The sequence below is a fragment of the Syngnathus floridae genome, chromosome 11 (assembly GCF_059516105.1).
Source record: "Syngnathus floridae isolate MCC-2025c chromosome 11, RoL_Sflo_1.0, whole genome shotgun sequence".
In the NCBI taxonomy this organism is placed as follows: domain Eukaryota; kingdom Metazoa; phylum Chordata; class Actinopteri; order Syngnathiformes; family Syngnathidae; genus Syngnathus; species Syngnathus floridae.
The window spans coordinates 1,124,246-1,151,841 of record NC_142423.1 but is presented as its reverse complement, the minus strand read 5'-3'; the positions used below and the strand labels follow the sequence as shown (position 1 = coordinate 1,151,841).

Genomic DNA, 27,596 nt, shown 5'->3' with positions numbered 1-27,596 from the left:
AAGTGTTGTGGAATAGGCCCAGATAGGGAGTACCGGATGAGAACACCTCAAGGTCGGTGAGAAATGAGAACAACAGCATGTCTATGTGGCCGGGCTTCGCGGGGAAAACCCAACCGCCTGACCTCAGCAACACCTGGATGGGGAGGAGATGACCATCGACCAATCATCTCACAATATTTTGCATGCTTTAATATTCATATTGTGTTTCTTCAAAACTGGGCAACCCGGAAGAATGTGTCGTCTTTTGGTGGTCACAAAAACGCACAAGTCTTAGTGTGAGGAACCCGGGACCCAGGCCTGTATTAGTGCGCTTTGTCAGGAATAAACAATTGGTAAATTTGGTTTGATTGATCTACTGGTCTTCTCTTTGACAGAACGAACTCGCAAAATTGTTAGGTGCGCCAGTGTGTGGATTAGGACATAGCAATTTATGTGTTAAGTGTTGATCGCAATTTGGAGTCCGATCAATAACTAAAATCCGTAACCTAACAATAGTCAAATAAGTCACGCCCTTCTAAAAAGGGCGTCTATTTTTTCTGTGCGGCTTGACGGCCCGGTACCGGTCCGCGGCCCGGTGGTTGGGGACCGCTGTCTTAATGTACACCCAACATCACATTGTGAAACGTACCGCTTTTAACATGGATTTCATAACGTATTTTTTATATGATTTTTTTCTGGCGTGGCAGCAAAGCGGTCATGACTCATGACAGGAACGTTCCCTTGCCAAAAAGTTGCTTTTGATGTGTGGCGATTAGTTTCGCGGTTGGAGTTTTTCTGGTTCAGCTGAGGCTCTGTAGCGTGGGAGGCGTGGCCAAGCCAAACTGTTGTGTTGTGGTCGAAATGAGCGACCGGAAACTCAAGGAAATCCACACGCATTCTTCGGTTGGGATTTAAATCACGCAGAGGCCCCAACAACATCCCGCGCAAGAACGAGCGGAGTGGAACTGAAGCGGGACAAAACTGGTAAAAGTGTGATGATAGTTTTTGTTTTGTTTTACTATGTTCGTGTTTCGTCTTGTTAGCTTGCTAGGTAGCTTGGCCAGCGATCTGCTAGCATGGCCGAGCCATTGCCACTTATGCTCATTTAGTTTGCCATCATTTTTGTGGCCTTTGGTGTTCTCTTTTGCACGAAGGCATGTTTTGGAAACGCTCGGCTCACCTAATGTTGCCACACAGGCTGAAACCCCCATGACGGAATGACGTCGTCACTCTACCTGACACCCCGCTTTTTCTCCAGGAGGCTCATCATCGTAAGACATTTGGGAAAAGAGTTGAACATTTCTGCGAGACTTGGAGCGTCAAGCCTACACTTCACACACATTATACACAAGAAGGCGTGTTATTCACGCATAAATCTGCCAGTAAAGTGGTGCCTCGAGATATGAGGCCTTGACTTGTGAGCCTTTCCAAATACGACCATGTTATGCTTGACCTGTAAGCAAAATTTGATTGAAGCTCTAGATGGCGGCCGTCTTCGGTTGGTGGCAGTCATGAGCTGATGAGCCGGTCTACCAACTGCCAATAACAGAAGAAAGGCCAATGGATTCGGTACAAAGGAGTTATGAGGCGAGCAGCAAATTCTCTTAGTTTTTTTTTTTTGTGACACCGTACCAAAAATGTATGTAATGTATCCAATTAATTGATAAGACAATTAAGACAATGTTTCTATAAACATTGGATAGTAACAGCCCTAAGTACAAGCCACTTTATTCATTCTTTTGTTGTCGTGCAACAATATCAGTCAGAAGAAGGCTTCGTCAGGTTTGAGTTGATTATATGGTTGGGATTTTCACTAATTTTGAGATTTACTGGACTGGCTCGACACCTCGAGTGATGACTCATGCGCGTAAATGTTTGCCGCTCTGACAAAAACAGTCCTGGAATACATAGACTCACATTAGGGAAGCCGCCGATTTATTTGCACACTGTATGACTTTTCTAATATCCTAACATCAAGCGTAAGCGTTAACTTTGCAAACTTGTCCACATGAAATGCAATTCTCGCACATTGAATGCACTGCAAATCAACTAGCGGGTGGGTAATCAGGCAGGCAAGCCGGCAGGTGAGCGGGCACTTAGCACTGGCTGCCTTTTCCACCGCTCCAAACCAGTTTGTGTGTTTTCTAAATTTAACTGCTCTGTGGCGGTGCTGCTTTGAGAGCGACTTGATACCCTTGGGGGTGAGGGTCTTGTCATGACTTCAGCTCCAGTTGGAATGGAGAGGATGGGAGGCGTATGTGCCAAGTTGTCGGGAGTGAAAGCAGGAAAACGTCCAATTGCACCAAAAGTCACAGTTGGGGACCCTCCCATTCCCATTAAGAAAGTGTCTTGGCTTGCTTCACAATGGCTACAAAGACGGCTGAAAATGACAAAAGGTCAGCCGTAGACGAGGCACTGGCTGCTCGTATCTTGCTGTTGTCTCACGGCTTTGGCAACACGGTGAAGCTGACCTGGATGGAAAATAGAGACTCCCGAGACGTCCGTCCGATTGAACAAGTCACAGAGAGGTCCGCTCCGCCCCAGCGTCAATTTTGTCTCCGTGGTGATTCTTGCTCTTCTGCCGTTGGATCAGCCGTACTATGGAAGAGTCTTGCTCACGTGACTCGCAGCCTTCAGGATGGGCTGGAAAACAAAGGCCAGGATGCCGCTTGTGTCTGTGGTCATTTATATTTCTCATTTGTGTGTGTCTGCAGCGGTTTGGCCGACTTCCCAGCGAACACCATGAGCTACAAAGGTAGCGGTGGCATGGCGCTGAGCCACCGCGAATACAGGCTGGCCTCGGACACAGACAAAGCCAAGTCTGCTGGTAATGCTTTCCGCCGATTTTGCAAACCCAAGCAGCCATTTTCACAAATGGTGCCATGTCCCGTCGGTTGTGCACAAGACTGGAAAATGCCACAGATGCGCCGAGTCTTAGCGCTGTGGCTTGTCTGAAGGCAACAGGTGCAAGTGACTCCCAAGACAGATGAAAAGTCGATTGAGTGGCAAGCGCGGTCATGCGAACGATTCAACTTGCCTGTACGGCAAAAACGGACCTTGTGGCACACTCACTCTCTCTCACTCTCTCTCTCCCCCTCTCTCTGGCTATCTCTATCTCTCCCCAGGTATCGTCAACGAGAGGCTGCTGAGCGACTATTTGCATCACGTCTTCCCTTCTGCCGATGAGGCCGCTGTTCTGCCCTCCCTCAGGTTGTCTGTCCGTCTGTCTGTCTGTTGGGCAGGCTGCTGTCCGGGCAGCTTTCTGCTGTTTGAAGGCAATGCAGGCGAGCGCAGTCGAGCATCGCCATGACACCTTCCTCCTTTTTTGGCGACATGGCCGCCCCCGGCCAGTATAGCTGAAAGCTGCTGCGTTTTGCTGCTTCCGTTCCATGGTTGAACTCCGCAGACAGAGCATTTTGGACTGAACTTCCCGTCTGGTGCAGTTCCCAGAATTCAAAGGCTTAGTTAGAGGAGAAAATCTTTGTCACGGCAAAATACGGCCGCAACTTCCATCCATCCATTTTCTGTACTGCTTTGTCCCCACGGGGGTCGCGGGCGTGCTGGAGCCTATCCCAGCTGTCATCGGGCAGTAGGCGGGGGACACCCTGAGCCTGTTGCCAGCCATTCGCAGGGCACACAGAGACGAACAACCATCCGCACTTGCACTCACACCTAGGGTCAATTTGGAGTGCTCAAATGGCCTACCAAGCATGTTTTGGGGATGTGGGAGGAAACCGGAGTGCCCAGGGAAAACCCACACAGGCACGGGAAGAACATGAAAACTCCACACAGGGAGGGTCGGAAGTGAAATCGAACCTGCACCCTCCTAACTGTGAGGCGGATGTGCTAACCAGTGCGCCACCGTCGGCTGCAACTTGTTTAATGCAAAAATGTGAATTTGAGATGGCAGCAGTACACCTTTTTCTAGAATTTAGGCGTTGCTTTTGCTTTAGCCTGTTTCCAACTTTTTTGAATGCGGAGTGGGGCTCAGCTGCTGTGTTGTCTAACAGACGCTTCTATTCATAGACACAGACACACGGGGGGGGGGGGGCATGTTGGCTTTGCAGGCCTCTCCAAATGTGAAATGTTAAAGTTGGTGATGATGGTTATTGGTCTTCTTCCCTTTGGCGGCGCAACCCGGACGACTCGCCTACTCCCCCTGGTGTTCAGGAAGCCTTTGACCTTCCAGGATTTGGACACTCATCTGCAAACGTTGTGCGAAGGCGAGACGGCTGACAACAGCGCCTCGGGTACGTGTGCACCTCGCGCTCTTTGGCTCCTCGTTTTTTTTCTTTGTGTGCTTTTCTGACCCGCGTGTCATTTTGGAGCGCCTCGGAGTTGGCAACCGATCGGCCAGTCAGCGTGTGAAATAGGAACGTGGAATTGTCCCGGACGTGAGCGGAAGGCAGCCAGCCAAAAGGGCAGTCAGAACTCCACCTCGTGAAAAAAACGATTATAGAGCGTCTGTACGGCCGGCGCCTTCTCTGAAACGTGTCGGCGCTGTGCTGTCATCGGCCGGCGCCAGGCCTTGAATCGCAGCTCCAAAGCAGATTTTCAAGGCAGTCTTTGTGCTTGAAGAACAATGCTGCTTTTAAAAGGCAGCATCAATGTAATCCTGACGAGGATGTTGCGTTGGCACCTCGAGCAACGCTTGGTGACTTGTCACGCAGACCGTGAGCTGGAAGGTCGTCTGGGTCCCCAGCCGGTGGTCCTGGATCACACCGGTGGCTTCGAGGGCCTCCTCTTTGTGGACGACGACCTGCTGGGGGTAGGTCGGGCGCCTCCCCGTTTGGCAAGTCGCCTCGCCACCCGCCTTGACCTTTGCCCACCACGCCTCCTTCAGGTGATCGGCCACAGCAACTTCAGCTCCATCCGGGCCACCACCTGCGTGTACAAAGGTGAGCACGCGTGGGCCAAAAGCCGCTTTGAAACCCTCGTCAAACCCTGTTGGCGCTAGAGTGCCAAAGTAGGGCGAGGCCTTTCCTTTGACCCTTGACCCTTTGCACACAGGCAAGTGGGCGTACGAGGTGCTGATCTCTTCGCAGGGTCTGATGCAAATTGGCTGGTGCACGCTCAACTGCCGCTTCAACCAGGAGGTGAGCTCTCGCTGCCGCTCGCTAACGGCCACTCGCTAATGGCCACCCGCTAACGGCCGCCCGCTAACGTCAGGAGGGTGTCGGCGACACGCCCGACTCATACGCCTACGACGGGAATCGAGTGCGCAAGTGGAACGTGGTCACCACCAACTACGGCAAGGTGAGCCATCGTCCTCTGGCTCTGCCGTCAGTGCTGGCGATGACGCCGCCTTTTTGTCTGTGCGCCGGCAGTCGTGGGCGGCGGGGGACATTGTCAGCTGTCTGATAGACCTGGACGATGCCAGCATCGCCTTCTGCCTGTAAGTCATACATGCTGGACGCGCCCCTCGCCAATCCGTGGTGTTCTCGGCCCGCCCGTTCTGCGGTGGTGCTTCTCCGGGAGATGCCTCTTCCTCCAAGTTTTTGTTGCCCTTGAGCGCCAATGCTCTTGTGACACATTGCCAAGTTGTTTCCCAACCTCCGAAAGGGATGCGCTCAAAGCAGGCCCTAACGTGTCAGTGTGTGCCCAGGAACGGCCAGTCGCTGGGTACGGCGTTCGCCGACATCAAGACAGGCCCCGGTGTGGCCTACTTCCCAGCCATCAGCCTGTCCTTCAAGGAGTCGGTGGCCTTCAACTTTGGCAGCCGGCCGCTCAGATATCCTGTTGCCATCTTTTGTCCGCCCGCCTGCCTGCCTTGTCCCGCTGTATTTGTTCTTGACACGCCGGCGCTCACGTACCCATGCGAAGGCTACCTGCCCTTGCAGGACCCGCCGGCTGCCGATCTGCTCAAGGCTCACAAGCTGCTGGGCTTCGTCAAGAATGTCCTGTGCACGCGCATCCACGTGCAGGTTGTTCACCACGCCCACGTGCAAAACATCACAGTCGCGGGCCAGGACAGTGACACTCCTGCCGTGCGTCTGCTTGTGTATCGCAGGAGGAGCGCGTGGCCGAGGCGGATTGCTCCGTGTGGAGGCTCAACGGCGAGGCAACGGTACTGATCACAATGGCGCACATCTTCAAGTATTTTGCTCCACTGATGGTGAGCCAGCGCGTCTTCTTTGGCCTTGGTGGCGTCTTTGTCGACCGTAAACGTACCACCATGCCTAGTGCCAAGTCTACCTGGTGGAGGACGTGCTGATGAACTTCTTGCTGGGGATCCTGGAGGGCGGCGGTTCCGTGGACGAGCATCCACTCATCCAGCAGCTCCTCGACCTCTTCTGGCTTCTCATGGAGGTACTGTATTTTTCGGACTAAAAGTCGCTCCGGAATATAGGTCGCATTAGCCATAAAATGCACAATAACGTGAAAAAAAAAAAACATATATAAGTCGCTCCGGAGTATAAGTCGCATTTTGGGGGAAATTTATTTGACAAAATCCAACACCAAGAACAGACATGAACGAGCAACAACAGGCTAAACGATAGGTATGCTAACGTGACATAAACACAAACGAAGAGCTGAGAACGGGCCTGACGTAACATTCAGAGTTATTCAAAAAACTATTACATAAATAACACGTTTATAAAACCATCTGTCACTCCAATTCATTAAATCCATCGATCATCCTTTGTCAACAATGGGTGCGTGCCGCTGACGGCGCTTGCACTTCAAAATATTCCACAGGCCCATATAACGATATATAAATTATATATCAAATAACTATTATATAAGCAATAATATCAAACCATCTGTGTCACTCTAAATCATTAAATCCATCGATCAAATTCCTCGTCCTTTGTCAACAACGCCGCGAGTGCGCCCTGACGTCAGCCTCGTTGTCATTCCACAGATCTAGTATATAACAATATTGTAGCGTTAACAAAGTGCAAGGAAAGACGTGCGTTTGGTAAACGGCTCTTTATTTAACAAAACAAGAGTTCAACAAGCTGACAACTACTGAACTGTAACGATAAAAACATATACAAGTTGCTACACAGAATGAAATATATCAAATAACTATAACATAAATAGTTAACCGCCACATGGCCCCAAGCACCGGCGTCGACTTCTATCCCCGGAGGTGGCACTTCCAGCCACTGAGGTGGAAGAGAGCTCCATCGAAGAGGACCGGGCGTGCGTAAACGCCATGTCCGAGCCCCACCCACCGTCTCCGGAGAGCCACCTGGCCGAGCACCGGCCCCTGACTTCCATCTACGGAGGTGAAAGAAAGCTCCGTAGAGTAGGACCGGGCGTGCGTAAAAGCCATGTCCGAGCCCCATCCACCATCCCCGGACAGCCATCCGGCCGAGCGCCGGTCCCAGACTTCCATCCACGGAGGTTAAATAGAGCTCCGTAGAGTAGGACTGGGCGTGCGTAAAAGCCATAATAGTTTTTAAAACCTTCTGTGTTACTCCAAATCATTAAATCCTTCAAACTCTTCGTCTTCCGTGTCACTTACAAACAAACCCGCTAATGATGCCGGTAGTACGTGGGGCCTGTCGTCATCTTCGTCATTCCGTGATCAATCTTTGTCCTTTTTGTAAACAACCGCCACGCCGCGCTGCTGATGTCACTTGAAATTCAAATTACAGTAATCCCTTGCAACATTGCAATTCGGTTATCGCGGTTTCACTTTTTTTTTTTTTTGAAAATTTTTGAAAAAATTCACATATAAGTTGCTCCTCAGTATAAGTTGCCTCCCCACTCAAACTATGAAAAAAAACGCCATTTATAGTCCGAAAATTACGGTAAGTGCTGCCTCATGCGGCACGCACCGTGACCGTGCGCTGTAACTGCCTCCTTCCCTCCCTGTCTTGCTCGCCCGCCCACAGGACTACGAGGTGAACGAGTGTCTGAAGCAGCTGATGATGTCGCTGCTGAGGGCCTACCGCTTCTCCCCCATCATCCCCGACCTCGGCTTCCAGGTACCCAGTGCCCCTCGTAGGTCGTTTTGATGCTGTTCCTGCGCCGGCTTTTATCAGCCCGTTTTCATTTGTGGTCTTGTGCCTGATTTCTTGCTACTCGTCTCGTAAATCATGTGTGATGGAACTTTTGTATGTCCTTTCAGATCCACTACCTTCGTTTGACGACGGCCATCCTGCGTCACGAGAAGACCAGGAAGTACCTGCTCAACAACGTCTTATATCCTTGCGCGTCCACATGGTGGCGGACGTCCTAGCACCCTCGGTGCATGTTCCTTAACGGGAGTGCACGTTTGACGTGCTGCGCTCGGTGGTGTTCTTTTACATCAAGACTCCGCTGCGCGTGAAGGAGGCAGGGCTAGATGAGCTGATCCCCACCACCTGGTGGCCCACGCACTTTGACAAGGAGGTGCACACATCTCCACCCCCGTGTACCTGCGTACCCCTGCTCACCTGAGCCTAGTTATCCTCTTGTACATCAGGGAAAGGATGAGCGCCAGTCCAAAGACGAGAGTTCTGATGAGCGTCTGCGGAGGCGAGCTTACGAGCGAGGGTGTCAACGGCTGAAAAAGAGAATCGAAGGTAGAACACTTTCGACCAACCGACGCTTCCTCACCAACGCGTTGACGGTGCAAGTGCATTGGCGGCACACGGACAACCTCCTGCAGGCCCAAATGTGCACCGCACCGTTTCCAAAATTTTTGACGGAAGCTGTTAATCTGCGGGCACTGCTGGGGGCGAGACAAGCCGGAGGGCTTCTGCTCACTATTTGGCAACACCAAACCCGCCCATTCTGCTTTGTGACAAGACTGTGCACAATAAATAAAATGGCTTGTTGTCTCCGTCTAGTGGTGGAAGAGCTGCAAGTGCAGATCCTCCGGCTGCTACTCAACAACAAAGACAAGAGCACGGTAAGTTTTTGGGCTCAGGAAAAAGAATCGTTTTTACAACATACGTGTCTTTTGTGTGGGTCCTGTTGTGACTTTGCTCAGGGCAAAGCCTCGCGTTACATTTTCCTCAACAAGTTCCGCAGGTTCCTGCAAGAGAACGCCAGCAACAGAGGGGTAAGAGCAAGCGCACAGCAGCCGGCTTTGCTTGCAGCCTCGTTCCAAAATGGAGGAAAAACGGGGGTTCACGCGGCTTGGGGTTCACGTGGTTTGGGAATCACACGGCGGCCGATTGGTCAGCGTTGAGTTAACGCGCCCATAGGCTCAGACCACGTCATTGCTGCCACACAAGAATTATTTCTTAGATGGCATTAATTAACTCAAGGAGGGATTTTGAACTGTTGAACCACTATGATTTTGAAAAACGGCTTAACCTTAGTCATTGTGGAGGCAAGGGTCATTCCTCATCTCGTCCGTTCCAATTTGGAAAAGGCTGTAAGAAAAAAAAATGCGGTGCTGCCAATGCTTGAAACGTGAGCACTGCGTGTGTGGGCCCGCAGCATCCCACAGCCCTGTGCCCGCCCGAGTACATGCTGTGCTTCTTGCACCGCCTGATCACAGCCGTGCGCGCCTGCTGGGATGAAAGCTGCAAGAAGATTTCGGGCAGCGTCACCAGTGAAGGTAGGAAAGCCTGCCGCAGACACAGCTGCAGATGCAACCGCAGAAACAGTCTTTGTCAATCTACCTTTTGTTTCTGTCAGCAAATGTCGTCCCGCAGGGCAGCACCAAAATTACTTTTGTAACCGGATAAGAGGCATTGTCTTCTTTTACCAAGCACAAACCTAGGTTGTCCAAATAAGAACAAGTGGGGAAGGGCTTTGTGGGCACTGCTATGTTGCCGATCACAGGATGTTGCAAGCGGGGTGCAAGGCTCATTGATGTCATCCCAGCAAAAGTCTCGACATCTTTTCATTTTGGAATTAGCCTGTGCAATGATGCCCAAGAAACGTTTCGGATCATTTGATTTTTGATGGCGGCGTGTCAGTGTCACGTAACCTGTGGCTTCTTCTTGCTTTCCTCGCCGGTCGACATGTGTCTCTAGCGGCGTTTGTGCAGCCGCAGCTCTTCTACAATGGCAAGGTGGACTACTTTGACCTGCAGCGGCTGGGTGGGCTGCTGTCGCATCTCAAGAAGACGCTCAGAGGTCAGTGCAGCGCAGTGGGTGGCACCAAAAGGCTGGACTGCCGACATGCTCGCTAAAGATTGCCTCGCCTGTTCGCCCTTGGCCGCCACTGGCTGACGAGCTAACGTCAAAGGCGTTGCCCACCTTGTGCGCCCGCAGACGACCTGGCCACTCAGGCCAACGTCATCATCGACCCCGCCGAGATCCAAGCGGTGTCCATGGGTGACTTGGACGAGGATGAGGAGAGCGGCGCCGCGCAGGTTGGTCTTGGCTTTGGAAACGCCGTCGGTCCTTATTTTTCAAATTGGATGCTGCAGACGGACGTATGAAGGGCGAGGCAATTTTCCGTTGTGCGCTTTGCAAGTTGCCTCTCTTAGTCAGGGCGTCACGATGGGCACGTGGGCGATGTGAGCTTGGCGGGCGACGTGAGCTCGGCGGGCGACGTGAGCTCGGTCGGTGACGATAGCTCAGCCGACAACGTGAGCTCGGTGACATGCCACGCCTGCCAAAATTGGCCAGGGTCTGTGTCAAGCGTACCGTTACCTCCCCATGTGTACTAGCGTTAGCTTCGGGGCATGACTGACTTCCTTTTTTTCAGGCTATTCTTTTGTTGTATTACATTCCATATGCTATGGATGGATGAATGATTCTATTGACAAATCGAATAATCAGAGGTGTCTACGCAGACAAGCCTTCCCCTAACTGCCGTTCCTTTTTTATTTGGCATTATTTAGTGTTTAAAAAACAACAATGCACGATCACATAAGAAGGATTGACTTGGTGGTGAGAGTTAAAATAAAAAGAGCCACAAAAAGCAACAAATGTCTGACTTGGATGAAACGCAAAAGATGAACGAGTCTGCTCTCAAGAAGGACTTGCCAAGTCAGTGTAGTGAAACCTACTTACCAAGGCTCGACATTTTCTCACTTGAGAATATAAAAGTCCTGAGCGAGTCTTTTCCTTTTGTGTCGGCCACTACCTGAGCTGGTCTTGGTGTGCATCCCATGGAATGTTAACAAGTTCATCTTTTGTCGTCAATCTTCATCTCCTAAGGTAGATGTCACGTGTACGGTACATTGTGGACAATTTTTTTCCCAGAGGCCAGCGGGCAGCACCCCGGCTCGGCCCGGCTGGCTGGGCTCGCCCACCCCGGGCCGCACCAACCGCTTCCTCGGTGCCGCTGCCGTCGGCCTCATGACCCCCAGGCGACCCCTCGGCCAGCCTGACAAGGTCAAAGTGCGGGCCCTCGCCATGGAGCGGCGCACCGAGGAGGACAGTAAGTCAGCTGGGGCTTTGCCGTCTTTGTTGCAGGAAAAAACTGCACAAACACCTTGTCCCTTTCCTCGTCATCCTTTCCGCCGCGCTCTCTTGTTCTCTAAAGTTGAAGGGAGCCACGGCAGCGATGACGGCCTGCTGCTGGGCCGACCTGTGGGCTGGCTGCAACAGCCAGTAGCCGACAAATCACTTCTGGAGCTCACTGACGGGATTGTCATGATGTACAACCTCAGCGTGCATCAGCAACTGGGGAAGGTGCGCCCTGCCCCGCCCGCCCACTCGTCGCCATCTTCTTTTTTTTCCGTTTGTTTTCGTTTGCATCCGCGATTGACAGGTGCTCATGGCCTTTGTGCAGATGGTGGCAGTAGCCGACGACGTGCGCGAGTACGCGGTGGCCCTCAAGGACACGGAAGAGAAGATGGCCCGATGTCCGCCCGGAGTAAGTGGGACAACGAGTAAGGGCGCCTCTATGTGTCTGTCTCCATGTGTGCTGTGGCTTGCCGCTGCAGAGGCCAGACATCTTGGAGGAACTCGGCAAGAGTCAGAAGGTCTTTGCGGAGAAGTTGAATCACCTCAGCAGGAGGCTGGCCTGGATCAATGCCACCACATACTCCAAGGTGGGGCGGCACCGGCGCACAGCATGGCGAGCCGAGCACACGGCAGGCCTCGTCACCGCCACTGTGCGCACAGGAGAAGATGTTGGATGTGTACTGGCTGCTGCGCGTGTGCATGGGCACCATCGAGCACGCCGACCGTACGGGCTCGCTCTTCGCCTTTGTTCCCGAGTTCTACCTCCACGTGGCCATGTACGCCTACAACGCGCTCAAGAACTACTTTGCTCCCGCCGGCGGCATGGAGCAGCTGCCGGGTGAGCTGGGCCCCAACGTCGACAGCGTGCCATGCGTGTGCGCGAGAGCCCCTGCCACCTGTCTTGCCTTGCCGCCCTCGCTGAGTGTGCATCCGCCGTCTCGTTAGGGCCACGGATGCAGGTCGGCTCAATTTGTGGCCCTCACTTCCCTTCCCTTGTTGAGTCCTCGGACGGCGGGGGTGGGCCTCAGAAGAGAAGGATTGGAAAACCCGGCTAATATGCACGTAGTGCGTATTGGTATGAGGCATGCTCCCCACGCCGCCCTTTTTGCTCCAGACACACAAAACGAGATGAAAAGAAAAAAGAAGCAACTAGTGGGTGGCAACGCAAGATGGTTGCCAGCGGCCTCACTCCTGCCAGCCCATTGTGAGTCTGTCGCCCGCCAACCTGACTTTGTCATCCCCGTAGGCTACGAAGAAACACTGACCCAGCTGGCGGCCATTCTCGCCAAACACTTTGCGGATCCGCGCATCGTCGGAACAGGTCACACGTGCGCGCACACACCATGTTTTGCCACCGTTAACCCGCTCAGTATTTGCGTCGTGCCGCTTCTTTGACCAAGGCACTACAGCGCCCCAAAATCAAAGCGTCACTGGCCTGCGGCGCTTTTGTTTCATAGACATCAAAGACGCACTAATGCAGGCGCTGGCCAGCTACGTCTGCTACCCGCAGTCCCTCAGGGCGGTGGAGAGGATCCCCGAGGACCAGTGAGTGGCTCCCGTGTCAGACAGTCGCGGGCTGTCTGGTGGGCTGGCCGGCGAACGTGCGCTTGTGCTTTCAGACGCGTGGCCATGATGAGGAACCTGCTGGCCCCCTACGAGCAGAGACCCTGGGCGCAGACCAACTGGATCCTGGTCCGGCTGTGGCGGGTGAGCCGCACTCTTGCTTCCTTCCCTGTAGAATGTATGGTGGTTTTATGTTTGCCCTTGAGTGCCATCGGGTATGTTGCAGGGCTGCGGTTTTGGCTACAGGTACACGCGCCTGCCGCACCTCCTCAAGACCAAACCCGAGGACGCCAACCTCCCCAGCCTGCAGAGTAGGTTGCCCGCCTTGTCACCTCGCCACCGCCGCGTTGGTCCGTCCGTCGCATCCTTGGTCGAAATAGCATGTGTTTGCCACCTTGATTGATACCTTGATTGTCTTTGATGGATTCATGTGACCTCAGTGAGCGTCTTCCCGTCCCGCATGCTCATGCGTCTTTTGTCGTCATTTTGTCTTTTGTCTTTTTTCTTTTTTGCATGCCCTTGGAGGGGATTTGACCATTGCGTGTTCACACCGTAAGTTCTCTTTGATGTCTTTGAGTCCAATGAATTTAAATGAGTTAGCCTTTATTCGTGCAGTTGTGTTGTAAGCTTCTCCCGTTATTGATTCCCGTTTCCACAATGATTTTTCCAGCCTCCCTTTTATCCTTCATTTTTTCGAGTCAAAATCCTCCTCGAGTTTAGTTTCCACCTTGATATGTGTTTGTTTGGTTCTCGGTTGAATGTCTTTGTTTTCTTCCTCTGGCATGGTCATTCGCCATCCCCTCCGAGGATGCACGGAAGCCTTGGTTGGGGGTGGGGGGGACCACTGGATTGCGGCGCCGTCTTTCCCTGGCCAGCAGTCGGTCTCGCGGCGGCTTTTCTTGCTTTTCTTGCCGTTATGTGACCTGTGAGCTGCAATTGGTCCCCAGAGCCATGTCCGTCGCTGCTGCTTCAGAGACACATGGCCCGGCTACTGAGCACCGACAAAGACATGGCTGCCTCCTTCCTCAACAGCGTCCTCAATCAGCTCAACTGGGCCTTCTCCGAGTTCATCGGCATGATTCAGGAGGTAACGCCTGCTTGCCCCGCCCAAAGACACGCCCACCTTCCATCTGGCCCTCTTTGAGGCATCTTGTCCTCGCTGCAGATACAGCAGGCAGCCGAGCGTCCCGAGAGGAACTTTGTGGACACGCGTCAGCTGAAGGTGAGCATTACCTGTGGAAAAGCGGCTCGGGCGGCTGCGCTTGCACCACAGTTGCACCTCACAGTTGCACCCTACAGCTGCACCCCACAGAAGCCCTCAGTGAGCAAAGGCAGTTTCGGCGTCACCTAAAACAGTTTCACCTCAGGCCACAGGAGGCAAAGCTAAGTATAGGGTGGGGCTGCAAACAAAGTGAAGTTGTCTGGCCTGGACATCAGGCGTCCATTGGTCCTTTGGCGGTTGCAGCTGGCTTATGACGCACAGTGAGGTGATGGATTGCAAGCATCCGCTGAGCATCTTGTGGCCTTGCAGGTATGCGCCACCTGCTTTGACCTGTCTGTCAGCCTGCTGAGGGTACTGGAGATGACGGTCACGCTGGTCCCAGAGATCTTCCTGGACTGGTCGCGTCCGTCCGCCGAGCTGCTGTTGCGCCGCCTGGCTCAGGTGGGCCTGCTCTGCGCCCGCCGTGGCGTTTTGGCCGAGGTGGTGACCCGTGATTGCACTGTACGCCACAGTTGCTGAATCAGGTGTTGAATCGGGTGACAGCCGAGAAGAACCTCTTTGACCGCGTGGTCAACTTGCGACTGCCAGGTAGGCGGCCAGCCGGTGGACCCACCTGAGCACGTACTCATGTTGACATTGCGCCCTGAAGGTCTGGAGAGTGTGGACCACTACCCCATCCTGGTGGCCGTCACTGGCATCCTTGTTCGACTTCTTGTGGATGGCGACCGGCACAGGTGAGTCCCACCTTCTGCTGCTTCTTTTTCCTTGTTTTTTGTACCCATACCGCACCACAGGCCACGTACCCGCGCGTGGGTTTGGTATTAGCATGAGCCCTTCCAATGTCTTCCGACTGCCTGAGCATCCTTGCTGGATGCTTGCTAATGATGCTCCTGCCGTCCGCTGCTCATGAATTAAGAATTCATGGGCTGCAAACGCTGTAAAAGGGATACACGGCTTTTTAGGTTTGAATTGGTGACCGCTACAAACGCAGCCGAAAACGCCGGCTGAGTTGTTTGTTCGTCTTTGGAGTTGTGCCTCGCAGATTTGTTCTTGGCTGAAGATTTGGAAGGTAAAGCAAAGGTGCCACACGGGCGCCAGGACATCGCGGTAGCGGTAATGGCGGTAGGGTGCAAGGGGCCGTGTAATGGGATCGCTAGGGCGTGACGAGGACCGTGTCCGTCTGCTGCGCCTGGGGCTCCCATGTGTGTGTTGGCGGTGAGCTCGTGGTCCGGGCCCTTGGCGGGGGGGCAGGCGCTGACGAGTTGCCTTGTGCCAGGACGTGTCGCGCGGCCTGCGTGCTGCTCTCGGACCCGTGCTTCCAGCTTCACTCCATCCGGCACCTTCTCAGCGAGGCCAGCGACCAGGCGAGCCTGAAGACGGCGCCCGCGCTAGCCTCTTCCTTCTCCGTCCCGGTGCCCTCAGTCGCTCCACCCCCTCTCGCCAGCCCCTCGGAGCTCAAGCATTTCTCCCTCAATGCTTGTGAGTCGCGTGCGCCTCCACGCCTCTGCTAGTGTGCCTGCTTGCTTTGCTTTGCTTTTGTTTTGCAGACAGCGACTACGTCAGCGAGGACGAGAAGCTGAAGGTGGAAAGCATGCTGGCCTTCCTCACCAGGGAATCGCAGAAGGCAGTGACCAGCACGCAGGTTGTCCTCCATCACCTCTAAAGCCACTCATGGCAGCGCGTCTGTCCGTTCGCGCCTTCGTCCATTTGCGCGTCCACCTGCCATTGGCTAAATGGCATTTTTGGTTGGATTCCACCATAGGACGAGGTCGTCAAAAGATAAAGGTCACCTGCCTTCATCTCAACAGGCAAACGATTTGCCAGACCGCCTTTTGAGTGACAAGCGTGGCGACGGAACATATTCAAATCACATTTGAAGGCGGCACTCTGTCGCAAAGGCCACTCGGGCCATTCTTTCAGGCGTTTCACTCGTCACAAACACGGCACTTTGAGGAAGAGCTATCCAGATCCGTTCCTTCGACACCACCGGCCCAAGTTACCCTTCAAAAGCTCAGGCCGCTCGCTCCATGTTGAGCACTCGATTGCTTTGCTTTTGCCAGCGTGAGCCTATCCAATCCTCGGTCCAATTGAGTTTTCCACTTCAGCCTGTTCTCTTTTGATTTTGCCTTGTTTTCGGACTTGTCGGGCCTACACGGAGTGTCTGAAGAGCTGCACGTGGCAAACGTGCGCCTTTTCTCTTTTGATCTCTTCTAGCCTGCCAGCGAGGATGACCTTTGCCCCATCTGCTACGCGCACCCCATTTCGGCCATCTTTCAGCCCTGCTCGCACAAGTCCTGCAAGTCAGTTCATAGATAGTAATTAGCTAAGACAAGCGCGCGCTCGGGAGCAGGACTGCGGCGCTTGCCACAATGCAGGCTGGGAGTTGTGAGCCCTCCTCCTCCTTGTTTGTTGCTTTTAGGGCCTGCATCAATCAGCATCTGATGAACAACAAGGATTGTTTCTTCTGTAAGGCCACCATCACGGCAGTGGACGACTACTGCAAGCCCCCCGCCTCCAGCTCGTAGCACGCACCTCCTTTCACGTCACGTGCGCATTTTGACGCCCACTCGCGTTCAGGACCGTGTGTGAGGATCGTTTCCTTTGTCCATGGAGCCATTGATACATGTTACGTGTGTGACCCTCACTATCCTGTCATGGAATTAAATTATTCATTGCAAAGAACAAAAGTGTTGTTCTCATGGTGACATCATCAAAACACAGGAAGTATAATCCACGCAGGAAGGGAGATGTGCGCGTTTGCGCACGTGTGTTGTGTTTGTGGTTCGTGTGAAGCTGACCTTTCAGAGGAAAGCAGACACCAGCAAGCGCATGGATGTGTGTGTTGGAGGATGCAGGCTTGAGATGTCCATGCATGTGCTTGCTGCATACAGGACTGTCTCAGAAAATTTGAATATTGTGATAAAGTTCTTTATTTTCTGTAATACAATTAAAAAAACAAAAATGTCATACATTCTAGATTCATTACAAATCAACTGAAATATTGCAAGCCTTTTATTATTTTAATATTGCTGATTATGGCATACAGCTTAAGAAAACTCAAATATGCTATCTCAAAATATTAGAATATCATGAATAAGTATATTAGTAGGGTATTCAACTAATCACTTGGATCGTCTAATTAACTCGAAACACCTGCAAGGGCTTCCTGAGCCTTGAAAAACTCAGCTTGGTTCAGTAAACTAAATCACAAGTATGTGTAAGACTGCTGATCTGACTGCTGTCCAGAGGACCATCATTGACACCCTCCATCAGGAGGGTAAGACACAAAAATAAATTTCTCGAAGAGCAAACTGTTAACAGAGTGCAGTTTCAAAGCACATCCACAAAAAGTCTGTTGGAAGGGGGAAATGTGGCAGGAAACACTGCACAACCAAAAGAGATGACCGCAGCCTTAACAGCATAGTGAAGAGTCGCTTCCAGAATTTGGGGTTGCTTCAAAGACAGTGGACTGAAGCTGCAGTCCAGGTATCGAAAGCCACTGTTCACAGACGTGTCCGGGAAATGGGCTACAATAGCCGTATTCCCATGGTAAAGCCACCTCTGAACTCAAGACAACGGAAGAAGCATCTGACTTGGGCTATGGAGAAGAAGCACTGGACAGTTCAGAGTGGTCCAAAGACCTCTTTTCAGTCGAAAGCAAGTTTTGTATTTCATTTGGAAATCAAGGCACCAGAGTCTGGAGAAAAGGCTGGAGAGGAGCAAAATCCAAGTTGCTTGAAATCCAGTGTGAAGTTCCCACCGTCAGCGATGGTTTGGGAGCCATGTGTCATGCTGTCATGGTTGTTGTCTTGTTTTGTATCATAGTTTCACTTCCTGTTTTATTTTGTCAACTCTCTCGTTTCAGTTCGTGGCTCCTTCCTCTGTGCTTCTGTTGTCTTGTATTCCCTGATCCCGATTGTGTGCACCTGTGTCATTTGGCCTAATTGTCTGCACCTGTGTCCCTGCCCTTTTGTGTGTATTTAGTCCGTGTCTTCGCCTTGTCTTGTGCCAGTGCGTCTTGCCCCGTTTTGACCACCAGCGATTCCTTGAGCTAAGAGAACCAGTAAGATATACTCCCTTTTTTGTCTCGCCCGAGTGCGACGCCTTTTGTTAGTCCTTTTTGCGACATGGTTATGTACCAGTAGAGATACTCCCTTTTTTGTCTCGCCTGCGTGCGACGTCTTTTGTTAGTACTTTTTGCCCCTTGGTTTCCCTCGGTAAGAGGCGCTTTGAGTTGTTGTTTCCTGTCTCCCACCAGTTGGAATAAATCCTTTTTAGTAACACTCTGCATCCGAGTCCTCTGCCTTGAACCCAGCCTGACACCATGTCAGCTGCTAGTGTTGGTCCACTGTGTTTCATCAAGTCCAGAGTAAATGCAGATTTTAGAGCATTACATGCTTCCGTCTGCTGAAAAGCTCCATGGAGATGATGATTTCATTTTCCAGCATGATCTGGCACCTGCCCACAGTGCCAAAACCACCAGTAAATAGTGTACTGACCATGGCATTATTGTCCTCGATTGGCCTGCCAATTCCCCTGACCTGAACTCCATAGAGAATTTGTGGGGTATTGTGAAGAAGAAGCTGAAAGACACCAGACCCAACAATGCAAATGAGCTAAAGGCCGCTATTGAAGCATCCTGGGCATCCATAACACCTCAGCAATGCCACAGGCTGATTGCCTCCATGCCATGCCGCATTGATGCAGAAATCCATACAAAAGGATTCCCAGCCAAGTACTGAGTGCATTAATGGACATTTTCAAATGTTTGATTTTGTTTTGCTGTTATAAATCTTTTTTTTACTTGGTCTGAGGAAATATTCAAATTTTTTGAGATAGGATTTTTAAGTTTTCTTAAGCTGTAAGCCGTAATCAGCAATATTAAAATAATAAAAGGCTTGCAATATTTCGTTTGATTTGTAATGTATGACATTTTTGTTTTTTTAATTGGATTACAGAAAATAAAGAACTTTATCACAATATTCTAATTTTCTGAGACAGTCCTGTAGATGCTGTGTGTAGCTACTTCAACAAATGTACCTTGGATCCTGACAGCACAATCCAAGTAGCCTGACTAAAAGCCTTGCTTTTGCTTTACTCTTGCTTTCACAATATTGACTAAAGAAATTAACCGTTTGGAGTCCATCAGAACCGCTTCATAAATTGAATAAATGGAATATTAATTAGTTTTTTTGTTGTCTAATTTTCGATGAATTTCACCATGCAGTCAAACCTTGGTTTTCGACCACAAGCCGTTCCAGAAGGCAGTTCGAGAAGTGAATCGGTCGAATTCCGAATGTCATGTCTTTGGAGTCTGTGATCAGTGTTACGAAAGAGTTGGTCATGTGACTAGAATCAGGAAGTAAGCGCATGTCAGTATGCTGTTGAAAGCGAATGCTGCTTGTTCTATTCTCTCCTGCAGTTCGGCAAAACTACTACCTACATTTTGTGTTACACAAGGCATTGTTGTTTCACCCTTTCCCTTGTTATTAAACATGGAGTCAACCTTCAACCTGGCCTTCAGAGTCTTGATGAGTGAAAGTGGTTGAGCTTACTGTCTTCGGCTAGTCAACATATTTGGAGGGTATCCTGCCCTCCAAATATGTTGAATAGCGTCTTCATCACAGAAGGTAAAAAAGTAAAACGCCAAACTCAGACTATGGATGGACAAAAAGAACAGTCACTGAAGTCTAAATCTTACAAATCATGTTCTACAAAAACGTCCTCTGGCAATGCTGCTGCCATGGCCCGCTCCGAAGCCGAGGCAGCGAAAGTACTCCTTTCCTTCACAGATAAAGAAATGATTCTGAAAATGGAAAAGACACAATTAGGGGCACGCATGATGAAGCTATCACTAGAGAAAAACATGGCTGTGGCTGAGGCCAAAGCAGAGGCTCTAGAAGCAGCGGCTAGCATCAACGGTTGTGAGCGAGGTAGCAGGAAGATTCAACTCGATGAGAATCCCTTTAACACACTGGAACGGACCAGCGAATATGTCGCTCAGCAGTCCAAGGAGCATTCAACCGCAGCGCTGGAAGAAAACGCTCTTACCGAAACTGACCCGCTAAACGTATTATCCAACCCGCCTCTGCACCTTCTCACTCAGGATGACACTTACCAGCTATACGCAGAGCCCCCAGCGCCGCCATAGGTACTCTCCCAGGATGAGCCTGTTCAGCTACGTACTCGACTCACCTTGGCATCACAACCATTTTCTCAAGACGAGCCTGGACAGCGATTCACAGCGGCAACAATGGCACCACATCTACACTCTCACGACAAGGCAAGATGGGCTACACGTAGAGTCTGCATCAGCACCTTATCTTCCCCCGCAAGGTGTCAATTCATATCCACGTGCATATACCGTGCCAGGTAACTCTATTACAACTCCACGGCCCATATCAGAGAATGGTCCGGCCGATGCCAACCTCACCTATACACCAGCGAACAGACTACCAGCTCATTGGCCACAACAACATGCCCCTATCACATCTCTTATTCCAAGAGATACACAGGGCCATCAGGGCACATATACAGCTACACCCAGATACCGGGGTCCATCACGTCCTACCGTGCCCAATTACACACCCCAAAGCAACCAGCACAACCAATCAGGTATCAACAACGTTGTCAGATATTTAGCCTGTCGCGAGCTGGTCACTACAGGTATGACTCAATTCAACGACAATCCTGCAAGCTTCAGAGCTTGGCGACTGTCCTTTCAAAACGCAGTGAGAGGACTCAATCTCAGTCCCAGCAAGGAGATAGATCTACTGGTCAAGTGGCTCGGGAAAGAGTTGGGAGAGCATGCAAAGCGTATCAGGGATGTCAATGCCAATCACCCCCAACAAGGACTCCAGATGACATGGGACAGACTGGACGCATGCTACGGAGCCTCGGAAGTAGTCGAAGAGACTCTCTTCCAACGCATCAACAATTGCCCAAAAATCACCAACCAAAACTGTGCAAAGCTCCATGAGCTCAGTGACCACTTGATGGAATTACCGTATTTGCCGGTGTACAGGTCGACTCGGTGTATAAGTCGACCCCCTAAAATTCGACGGAAATTTACGATTTTATGATATATCCTTTGTATAAGTCGAGCTCAATTGTTGCATTATATTAAACTTCAAAATTCAATATGCGAAATTTATTGACGAAATGTGTTCAAATTCCGGGAGGCCGTGCGCATGCGGCTGTTTATAAGCACCGCGAAGGAGATCGCGGCCGGCGAGCTCGCGCACGCCGCCCGGCACCAACGGGAGGCCGGAAATAGCTCCAAGCCGAGCGGATCGGCACTTTATAAGCACCGCGGAGGAGATCGCGGCGCCTCATTGGACTTCCAGCGGCCGGCGAGCTCGCGCACCCGCCCGGCACATCCGGGAGGCCATGCGCACGAGCCAAGTGGCCGAAAATAGCCCCCGCCGAGCGGATCGGCTGTTTATAAGCACCGCGGAGGTGCTCGCGGCGCCTCATTCGACTTCCAGCGGCCGGCGAGCTCGCGCACCCGCCCGGCACATCCGGGAGGCCGTGCGCACGAGCCAAGTGGCCGAAAATAGCCCCCGCCGAGCGGATCGGCTGTTTATAAGCACCGCGGAGGTGCTCGCGGCGCCTCATTCGACTTCCAGCGGCCGGCGAGCTCGCGCACCCGCCCGGCACATCCGGGAGGCCGTGCGCACGAGCCAAGTGGCCGAAAATAGCCCCCGCCGAGCGGATCGGCTGTTTATAAGCACCGCGGAGGTGCTCGCGGCGCCTCATTCGACTTCCAGTGGCCGGCGAGCTCGCGCACCCGCCCGGCACATCCGGGAGGCCGTGCGCACGAGCCAAGTGGCCGAAAATAGCCCCCGCCGAGCGGATCGGCTGTTTATAAGCACCGCGGAGGTGCTCGCGGCGCCTCATTCGACTTCCAGCGGCCGGCGAGCTCGCGCACCCTCCCGGCACGTCCGGGAGGCCGTGCGCACGAGCCAAGTGGCCGAAAATAGCCCCCGCCGAGCGGATCGGCTGTTTATAAGCACCGCGGAGGTGGCCGCGACGCCTCATTCGACTTCCAGCGGGCCGCGCACTCGCGCACGCCGCCCGGTTCAAATTTTCTAAGTGCAACGCACAATGAGATGCATGAGAAACGGCCTTGGTTACCATCACATTTGAAGCGATGAATACGAAGTTAAATTTTATGACTCGGTATATAAGTCGAGGTCGATTTTTTTCGGTCGGTTTTGGATCGAAAAAGGTCGACCAATACACCGGCAAATACGGTAAGAGCAGCCAAGGCAGGCGGAACCCTTCTAGGCCTTCAGTACCTAGACACAGCCAGAGGAATAAGTCCCTTGGTTCAAAGGCTGCCCTTTAGCCTGCAAAAGAAGTGGCGGACTAACGGACTCAGCTACAAACAACGTTATGGAGTTTCATTCCCCCCATTTGGAATTTTCTTGCACTTCATCTTCCATCAGGCTAAAATCATGAATGACCCGAGATTCAAGGCCATCAGCCAAATGGACATTCCTGAACCAAGCAGGAACACCAAAATGCACAGACAAAGGGAGATCTCAGTCCACAAGACGGATGTCGGTGCTGCGGAGCGCAGCGCTGGAGCCAAGAGCCCCAATCGCCAGTGCCCTATTCACAAAAAGCCCCACCTGTTAAGGAAATGTCGGGCTTTCCGGGAGAAACCCATAGAGGAGAGGAGAGCATTCCTGAAAGAGCACAGAATCTGATTTAAATGTTGCACGTCTACGAAGCACATGGCCCAGGACTGCAAGTATACAGCCACATGTATTGAATGCGGGAGTGGGAAACATAACTCTGCACTTCACCCTGGACCAGTATCACAGACCAAGGAGCCAGCCCCCACGACAGAGCATGGCAGGGAGCTAGCTACAGCTCCTTCGGAGGTCACAAGCAATTGCACCGATGTCTGCGGTGGCGATCAGAGCGACAGATCATGCTCTAAAATCTGCCTTGTCAGGATCTACCCTGTCAACCATCGTGAGAAAGCGACAAAGGTCTTTGCAATCATCGATGAACACAGCAACAGATCCTTGGCTCGTTCTGAGTTCTTCAACACCTTCAATGTCCAAGGACCCCCTTCTCCATACTCTCTCCGCACATGTTCTGGAGTGACAGAAACCACGGGGAGAAGAGCACCGGGCTACCAAATCGAATCCATGGACGGCAAAGTTAGGCTTCCCCTACCAAGTCTTATAGAATGCAACAAAATCCCAAACAACAGATCCGAGATACCAACTCCGAATGCTGCATCCAACCACCCTCACCTGAAATCAATCGTTCATCTCATTCCAGAACTTGAACAGAGCGCCCCCATAATGCTTCTCCTTGGGCGAGACATCATCACGGCCCATAAAGTCCGCAAGCAGGTGAACGGTCCAAGAGATGCTCCATTCACCCAGAAACTTGACCTTGAATGGGTGATCGTCGGAAATGTGGAGTTGGGAGGGGTTCACAAGCCTGACACCATAAATGCCCTGTATACCAGGACTACAGAGCAGAAACGCCCCTCCACCTGCTGAGGAGACTGAGGTCTTTCGGTGTGTGCAGGGCTCTCCTCCGGACCTTCTATGACTCTGTGGTAGCCTCAGCCATCCTCTACGTCTACGCTGTGGTCTGCTGGGGTGGGGGCAGTACTGACCGGGACAGGGGGAGACTGAATAAGATGGTCAGAAGAGCGAGCTCTGTCCTGGGCTGTCCCCTGGACTCCATTGAGGTTGTGGGTGAGAGGAGGACGTCGATTAAGCTTAAATCCATCATGGACAAAACCTCACCCCCTCCATGAGATTGTGCGGTCCCTGAGAAGCTCCTTTAGCGGCAGACTTTTGCACCCTCGGTGTAGGAAGGAACGGTTCCGCAGGTTCTTCATTCCCTCTGCTGTCAGACTTTACAACATAAATGCCACCTGATAAAATGAATGTGTTTCGTCTCTACTAGCAGCACTTGTGTTTGTCCTTGTCTGTCATTTACCCTTTTTTGTAATTCCGGCACTTGCTTTATTCTTGTACTCGTATTATTCTTGCACTCATATGCGCTGCTGTGACAAGTGAATTTCCCCGCTGTGGGATGAATAAAGTGCAATCAATCAATCCATCCATCCATCCATCCATCCATCCATCCATCCATCCATCCATCCATCCATCCATCCATCCATCCATCCATCCATCCATCCATCCATCTTCAAACCCTGCCCGAACGTACTTCAGGTGAAAGAGAGGTACAGTCAATTCCTAGGCACCGATCATCCTAAGCTATAGTCGACAGAGAAACTTACCTGCAACGGAGAAACCAACCAGCTGGGTTCTCCAGTGTTTCAACAAACAAAGGATGCTAATAAGGTGGCTCCCTCCATTGATGACCTCTCGTTCCTGAACATCATGGAAAGGAAACCAGCGATGAAACAGCATTTCCTCACCTTCATGGAGAAGGTCTTTCGGAACAAGCACGCAGAAGTGGCCTCTCCTCTGAAGGAGGACTAAGAGTAGTGGCAGCACGTGTCTACAGAACTGAATCCTGCAGATATTGCCACGAGGTCCGTGACTGCTGCACGTCTCTCAGACTCCAGCTGGCTGTCTGGACCTGCGTTCCTGAAGAAGCTCCTTAAGGTCCAGCCTGAAGAAGACTCCTTCGGGCTGGTGAATCCTTCATCAGATCCAGACATCCGTCCCCTAGTGTCGACTATGAGCACAACCATGTCGAGCAAACAACTCGGGTCTCAGCGCTTCTCCAAGTTTTCAAGTTGGACATCGTTGACCCACGCCATAGCTCGCTTAACCCATGTTGCTTGTTGTTTCCAGAAGAATTCTACAACCGAAGCCAGTGGCTGCAAAGGTTGGCATCACTGCCACGCAACAATCTCAATCGATGAACTGTCTCAGTCTAAAAGAACCATCAGCCGGGCAGTTCAAGAGGAGATCTACCCTCACAAGTACGCCTGTCTGCGAAAGAAGGAGAAACTTTCTAAAGACAGCCCTCTCAAATCCTTAGATTCCTTCATCGACGCTGATGGTCTGCTGAGGGTCGGAGGTCGTGTCAGAGAAGCGCAGCTCCAGCAAGAGGAGAAAACCCCTCTCATCATACCTGGCAAACATCGCATAGCAACGCTCTTGGTTCGATGCCACCATGAGAAGACAAAACATCAGGGACGACTGTTCACTGAGAGTGCTGTGTGGGCCGCTGGTTTCTGGATAATTGGTGGCAAAAGGCGTGTGAGCAGCCTGATCCACGGGTGTGTCACATGTCTCAAACTGCGTGGTACCCCCCCAAACACAGAAGATGGCCGACCTTCCGGCAGACCGCCTCTCTACCGAACCTCCATTCACGAACGTGGGCATCGATGTGTTTGGACCATGGACCGTATCATCATGGCGTACGAGAGGTGGCCTCGCTCACAGTAAGCGGTGGGCAGTGTTATTTACGTGCATGAGTGTACGAGCCGTCCACATCGAAGTCATTGAGTCCTTAGATACCTCCAGCTTCATCAACGCCCTCCGGCGTTTCCTTGCCATCAGGGGCCCTGTGAAGCTTACCCGTTCCGATCAAGGAACAAACTTTGTCGGTGCTTGTAAGTAGTTGAAGATCCCCTCAAACGTCGACAACGCTTCAGTTGAGAAGTTCCTCCTGGACCAAGGATGTGCATGGAAGTTCAACGTTCCACACGCCTCTCACATGGGCGGTTCGTGGAAGATGATGATTGGAGTAGCACGAAAGATCCTGGACTCAATGTTCCTCCAGCTTGGAACTTCGAGACTCAGCCGCGAAGCACTCTCCACACTGATGGCAGAGGTCGCTGTGATCATCAACGCCAGACCTCTGATTCCAGTGTCTACTGACCCGGACGATCCTTTCATTTTTACTCCAGCAACCCTCCTCACCCAGAAGGTGAATGTACCTTCAGCCCCAGTCGGTGACTGGATCAAAGAACTCCACAAGTCCCAGTGGCGCCAAGTCCAACATCTGGCCAGAATGTTCTGGGATCAATGGAAGAGGCAATACCTCGCATCACTTCAGCCGCGACAGAAGTGGCAGGCTCCCACTCCAGGCATTCAGCCTGGGAGCATTGTCCTTCTCAAAGACAATCAGTTGGTGAGAAACGAGTAGCCTCTGGGACTGATTACTCAGGTCTTCCCCATCAACGATGGCATGGTACGTAAAGTTGAGGTCAAGGTCTCCAAGACAGGCGGGACAAAACTGTACCAGCGTCTCATCTCTGAGACGGTCCTCCTTCTTGCCCCTGAAACAGTAAAAACTGTACAATGGGCCTTTAAGGTTGTGGCAAAATGCCAGACGGGGAGTGTCATGTCTTTGTAGTCTGTGATCAGAGTTACGATAGAGTAGGTCACGTGACTAGAATCAGGAAGGTGTTGAAAGCAAACGCTGCTTGTTCTATTCTCTCCTGCAGTTCGGCAAAACTACTACCTACATTTTGTGTTATACAAGGCATCGTTGTTTCACCCTTTCCCTTGTTATTAAACCTGGAGTCAACTTCAACCTGGCCTTCAGAGTCTTGATGAGTGAAAGTGATTGCACTTACTGTCTTCGGATATTCAACATATTTGGAGTGCAGGATACCGAATCTATTACAAATAATGGTACAAAATTTAATCCTTTCCAAGACAAAAAAAACCGCCTTTATTAAGCATTTTTTCATTTTTGTCCGATCGCGCAACTGCAGCGCACCGCCGAACGCGCAACAGTAGCGCCCCGCGCTGGTCGCATTATTGTGACAGAGCCGTCGCTGAAATTTAGAATATTTTTAAAGTCCTGATGTACTTTCCAAATTTTAAGTGCGCAGGGAGCTTAATTTGATCCGATCACGCAACCGCAGCGCGCCGGTGTTGATCTCTGTTGCATTGCTTTAGGAGCGTCTTTGTGTTTTAGGATGGCTTTACTGCTCCCACTTGCTTTCTTTGGAGGCATGATTAGGGGTTAATATAATTCTCAAAGTAACGAAAATACAATAACGAACGGAGTCAGTCGGTATCCGGGCCGCGTGGTCGGGTTTTCTCGGGTCCTTTCGGCTCATCTCGCGAGGTTCGACCTCCGAATTTTGTTCTACAACAGAAGCAAAAATATCTCGAATTTTTCGTTCAAATTCCGATTTGTTCGAGAACAGGTGTTGTGCTCGATTTGGTTCCAACAACTGTTGTGCTCGATTTGGTTCCCCCGTGAGATTTTGTTCCCCCTGCCGCGGGAGCGCGCACGCCTTGTTTGGAAAGCGAAAAACCGATGCCGTACGGCGTCGTACGGCGTCAGCACTATGTTGTTTTCAATAAAAACATGAAGAATTCACGTTTGCGTCAGTCAATTTTAATTTTTATAAAGGATTATTCTCATTTGATGTCTTTAAATTCATCCGCGTTCTGCCATTGAAGCGGGGTGCATTCAAAGACCAGTCGTAAAGACGGAACACTCAATAACTTCACCAAAAAGCAACGATATAATTACGTGAGCTCTTTGCATAAACCTCGATGCAAAGAAACTCCTCCTTTTGGGTACCGTTACATGCTACAAGG

The 27,596-nt window shown here is 51.6% G+C and overlaps 1 protein-coding gene across 1 annotated transcript; it reads left to right on the top strand.

Annotated features, from left to right (window-relative positions):
- Nucleotides 1-794: 794 nt before the first annotated feature.
- On the top strand, nucleotides 795-17,043 carry rnf123 (ring finger protein 123). The gene is made up of 42 exons (XM_088389691.1): nucleotides 795-963; nucleotides 1,177-1,566; nucleotides 2,694-2,806; nucleotides 3,105-3,189; nucleotides 4,150-4,229; nucleotides 4,650-4,747; nucleotides 4,823-4,877; nucleotides 4,990-5,075; nucleotides 5,149-5,235; nucleotides 5,307-5,374; nucleotides 5,585-5,710; nucleotides 5,789-5,903; nucleotides 5,990-6,094; nucleotides 6,163-6,288; nucleotides 7,827-7,919; nucleotides 8,063-8,131; nucleotides 8,203-8,325; nucleotides 8,399-8,498; nucleotides 8,766-8,827; nucleotides 8,909-8,980; nucleotides 9,364-9,484; nucleotides 9,906-10,007; nucleotides 10,146-10,246; nucleotides 11,085-11,262; nucleotides 11,368-11,516; nucleotides 11,617-11,700; nucleotides 11,771-11,878; nucleotides 11,952-12,129; nucleotides 12,538-12,612; nucleotides 12,749-12,836; nucleotides 12,911-12,998; nucleotides 13,081-13,165; nucleotides 13,380-13,406; nucleotides 13,802-13,941; nucleotides 14,020-14,076; nucleotides 14,386-14,517; nucleotides 14,589-14,664; nucleotides 14,726-14,810; nucleotides 15,353-15,555; nucleotides 15,624-15,718; nucleotides 16,291-16,376; nucleotides 16,496-17,043. Exons 2-42 carry the CDS (start codon nucleotides 1,562-1,564, stop codon nucleotides 16,599-16,601), a joined length of 4,032 nt encoding a protein of 1,343 aa, XP_088245817.1. The 5' UTR covers nucleotides 795-963; nucleotides 1,177-1,561; the 3' UTR covers nucleotides 16,602-17,043.
- The last annotated feature ends 10,553 nt before the right edge of the window (nucleotides 17,044-27,596 follow it).

Bases quoted from the DNA above. Each gene is read 5' to 3' on its own strand.
- rnf123 (XM_088389691.1), top strand. The intron at 12,130-12,537 runs GTGAGCTGGGCC...TCATCCCCGTAG, and splicing joins CGGCATGGAGCAGCTGCCGG to GCTACGAAGAAACACTGACC. The intron at 14,811-15,352 runs GTGAGTCCCACC...GCCTTGTGCCAG, and splicing joins GTGGATGGCGACCGGCACAG to GACGTGTCGCGCGGCCTGCG.